Source organism: Colletotrichum spaethianum (assembly GCF_022836535.1).
Source record: "Colletotrichum spaethianum MAFF 239500 DNA, contig08, whole genome shotgun sequence".
In the NCBI taxonomy this organism is placed as follows: domain Eukaryota; kingdom Fungi; phylum Ascomycota; class Sordariomycetes; order Glomerellales; family Glomerellaceae; genus Colletotrichum; species Colletotrichum spaethianum.
In genome coordinates, this window is record NW_026054778.1 from 1,218,697 (window position 1) to 1,223,207 (window position 4,511).

General features: G+C 56.3%; 1 protein-coding gene across 1 annotated transcript; it reads left to right on the top strand.

Moving 5' to 3' along the window:
* Positions 1-2,793: 2,793 nt before the first annotated feature.
* ColSpa_04173 (RNA-binding protein rsd1) lies at positions 2,794-4,048 on the top strand (the record flags this gene model as incomplete). The annotated part of the gene is made up of 3 exons (XM_049270385.1): positions 2,794-3,196; positions 3,251-3,858; positions 3,911-4,048. 3 exons carry the CDS (start codon positions 2,794-2,796, stop codon positions 4,046-4,048), a joined length of 1,149 nt encoding a protein of 382 aa, XP_049126342.1.
* Between the last annotated feature and the right edge of the window lie 463 nt (positions 4,049-4,511).

Consider the following 4,511-nt stretch of genomic DNA (forward strand, 5'->3'; position numbering starts at 1 on the left):
TGCCATTTTGACAGGTGATGGACGATTCTTCTGAGACCCATGAGGAGGGGGGAGGCTGGATCTGTTGGTACCGTTTCGCGCCAAAGCGTCGGCCGCACCGATCAGTAGCCGCCTGGCGTATCAATATGGCAAGGCCGGCGGGAGCCAAGCATTTATGGTTGCTTGTACTCCGTACGCGTGCTGGCTCAACATCGTGACGCATGCGTACGCTGCAAGCAACGTGACAAGTGGAGCGGCGAAGGTCCCCTGGTTGATCAAGGCGTCGGATCCGATGGGGATGTGGAATTGGTCAGCCACGGACCACTGGGGGGAACTGGAGCTTGGGACGCTCGATGCACTGCGTCTCGAGCCTGCAACAGGTTTCCGTCATTGGGATGCAGCTGCGAATGCGAGACTGACTGACTGTAATCCAAGGCCAAAAGAGCCCGCGTGGTCGCATGCCGCATGTTGCAAGTCGGGCAGACATGACCAGTTCGATTGGATACTTGTTTGATACAACAAGACGCTTGCCGGCAAAAGCCCCGATGCGGTCGGGGAATCAGGCACCATCAGATCCTGGAGAGACTAGCAATGCGCATTGCACTGAAAGATTCAACCCTGGAATGGGCGACAATTCGAGACGGCTGCAAATGCTTCTTCCCTGTCGGGTGGCCTGGCGGGGATTAGTCCGAGGGAGCCCCAATAAGGGCAGCACCGTCCCGTACTCCAAGAGGCCGCCCGGAGAAGCTGCCCAGAGTTTACAGCCCACCCTCGATGAGGTGTAAATGGTGCGAGAGATGGAGGGAGGGACATATCTATGTCTTGGGTTGGGGGATCGAGGCGGTGGATGGTCCGCGTAGGGGGGGGGCGGCGAGCCATTGGTGGGTGAGGGGTGACAGTTGGTGGGTGATTGAGACAGTCTAGGAGGCGGCAGGTTCTGAGAAGCTTGGGTGCAACAACTGCTTGGTGTCTCATCGTTCTGTCTCCTGTCGTCACCTCACTTCAATCGCACCTGTGAGTAGGTTGGTGCAAAAAGGCGTATCAAAGGAGCGAGTCCCAGTCTGTTTCCAAGAGAGGAAGTGAGCACCCCCGGGAAGAACAAGTCCAGATACTGGGTAAGCTCCATGCCGCGTGGAGGGGTTCTGGGTGAGGTACCATGTACGATTTGGATACAGCTCGGGAAGCATGTGCAGGAGGGGCAGGGGACTTGCTGAGGTGATGACCCTAGCGTCTCTGGATGTATCGCTTGGCCGGATTTCGCAGAGAAGGTACATATGACCTACCGCTGCAGGGTGAGACCCCGAGTAGCCGCCGTTGGAGTGATGAGGCGCCTGCCGCCTTCATGCCCGTACCTGCCCCGTCTTCACGGTCATTCCGTCCCATTGAAGCCCCCCTCCACTGGCACTTGCTGCCCGTACCTGCCCTGTCTTCACAGTCTTTCCATCCCATTCAAAGGCCCCTCCACTCAAAAACAGCGGTACTTTGACCTCTTCCAGCAGAGGAGCTCCCCCAATTCTTCCCCCTCCTTACCTCGCTCAACCACCACCACCACTCACCTACCAACCAACCAACCATTGACCTACAGGCAGTACCACCACCTACTGGGGACCACCTCGAGCAACAATCAAGCTAGCCACCCCTCAGGTACCTACCTACCTTTATCAACGATACCACTCACATCCCATTCGCAAATCGGTACCCGGCTTTTCACCCGGACACCACCTTTTGGTAAGTACCCTGTACCTTTGCTTCCCCCCCCCCAGCCCGGCAGCCAAAAGCCAGACAGAAAAAAATACTGAGGCGCACTTTCCTGCTCCTGCCCGTCCCTCACAATTGCCTACCGACTTTTCTCCTCCCATTTTCACCTCCCACTCTTCTTTTCGTCCTTCACCTCTTCACCTCACTCTCCACGTCTACTCCACGACCTCACTTCTTCCCGACCCCCCAACTCTTCACCTCTTCATCTCACCCAACTCTCCCAGAAAACCTCACTTCCGCCGCATCTCTCTCTTCACCTCTCCCGCTCCAACCCCTCTACCTCTCCTCCACCCAAACTCTTTTCTCTCCCATCTACTCCTCTACCCCTCCATCTACCAACTTGGGCGGTCCACCACCCACTTCAATCCACCACAACCTCCCGCGCACCTAGCCTGCACAATCCGCACGCACACATCACATCGCGACTCCAGCCAGCCAACATTTTGGAGATTCCAGCAATCCGTTCTCGGTTCAACTTGCTGACGTCCTACTCAATCGCGCTTAACAGCCGGTTTTCGCATCTGCCATCACTCTTGACTACCTCCCTCAGTAGTCATCACTTCAGCAAGACCCCGCGCCCTACTGCTTTGAAAAGTCAGGAAATACCAAGGTAATTACTAGCACCACACAAACCCACCTCGTGGCATGCGCGCACCGCACCACAACCGCACTGCACTGCACACTCATCTACACACCCTCCCAGCGCGCACCAAGCCTGCCCTGTATTGGTGGGTTCAGAATGTTCTACGCGATGCAGCTGGAGGATGTTTCTACATCATCCTTATCTAAAGCCCGGTGTCGAGACACTTCTGTCAACCCGTCTTTGGGCTGGGACCGTGGTCGCATACACACACAACTTCCACAAATCGCGATCCTACACTTGCACATTCCCTCATCCATTGCTTCCAAAAAGAAGAGAAAAATCTGGATAAAAAAAACTACACAATCATCACGTGCATTTGTTATACGTCGCAGCTTACTAACTGTGGCAATCAGGTTCACCAGTTCCAATCTACTACCTGGCACCCTACCCGTCTCGAACCCGAACCAGTCACCATGTCTGCTCAGGAGAACCTCCCTTCCAACGGCAACGATATTGTTGGATCCCTCGATCAGCTAAAGATGGATGACGAGGTCAGGCTCGGCCCCGATGGCGAGCCCGCGCCCCGCACCGACGAGGAGTATGCTCAGGCACAGCTCACTCTGAGAGCCATCGTCTCCTCCAAGGAGGCTGGCGTCATCATTGGCAAGGCGGGCAAGAACGTCGCCGACCTTCGCGACGAGACTGGCGTCAAGGCCGGCGTCAGCAAGGTCGTCCAGGGCGTCCATGACCGCGTCCTTACCATCACTGGCGGCTGCCAGGCCATCTCTGAGGCCTACGCCATTGTCGCCCGCGCCCTTCTCGAGGGAGCGCCCGCCATGGGCATGGGCGGTGTTGTCCAGAACAACGGCACTCACCGTACGTTCCCCTCTTGAACTCTTGCTGACAGATATAGCTGACAGTTGTTTTTAGCCATCAAGCTCCTTATCTCCCACAACCAGATGGGGACCATCATCGGCCGCCAGGGACTGAAGATCAAGCACATCCAGGACGTCTCGGGTGTCCGCATGGTCGCCCAGAAGGAGATGCTCCCTCAGTCGACCGAGCGCATTGTCGAGGTTCAGGGTACTCCCGAGGGCATCAAGGGGGCCGTCTGGGAAATCTGCAAGTGCCTCGTCGATGACTGGCAAAGGGGCACTGGAACCGTCCTGTACAACCCGGTTGTCCGCACTCAGCCTGGCACCACCACGACCGTTGGAGGTGGCTCGACCGCGACATACTCTTCCGGAGGTGGTCGCTCCAGCGAGTACTCTTCTCCGCGTGTCATGCGCACTGGCAACGGTGCCGATTTCAGCACCAGCAACACCAGCAACAACAACGGTGGTGGCCGTCCCTATGGACGTCGCTCTGACTCGGACGCTGCTTCCCGTGGCCCTCCGACCCACGATGAGAACGGCGAGGAGCTTCAGACTCAGAACATCAGCATTCCCGCCGACATGGTGGGCTGCATCATCGGCCGTGCCGGCAGCAAGATCTCGGAGATTCGCAAGACCTCTGGCGCGCGCATTTCCATTGCCAAGGTAAGAAGCTTCGACGCCATGCACACACGTCCCAGATGACTAACGTTACCAGGCCCCTCACGACGACACTGGTGAGCGCATGTTCACAATCATGGGAACGGCCAAGGCCAACGAGTCCGCCCTGTTCCTCTTGTACGAGAACCTCGAGGCAGAGAAGATGCGCCGTCAGACTGCTACTTCGCCCGAGTAGAAAGTGTTCCACTTTTCGTCCCTTCCGTGGTTCGACATCTAACTTCAGACGCTGGACATTGCAGACTTTTGGCCGCAAGGCTCGATATCTGAGATGAGGGTGTGTTGGTTCTACACACTTCATTTCTGGGACGGACGCAACAAAACACTTTTTTTTTCTTGCTTTTCCAAAATTCCTGGGTCGACGGGTTACCCAGACGTGCGCGCAACAACATCAGTCACCAAGCTGGTCCTCAACTTTCGCTTTTTATCGTTGCGCACACAAGTTGCTTTTTGGGAGGGTGGTCCTCCGGTCTACGTTTGGGCAGGCAAAAGATACCCCCGGGTCCACGGACAGGGATTCTTGTATTCAGCCTTCCGGAACTGAACATACGGCACGACTTATGATTACTTCACGCGGATACCTCTTTGAAGCAGAGTTGCAGCTTCGGAGCACTATTAATGACATCGGCCTACAACTCATC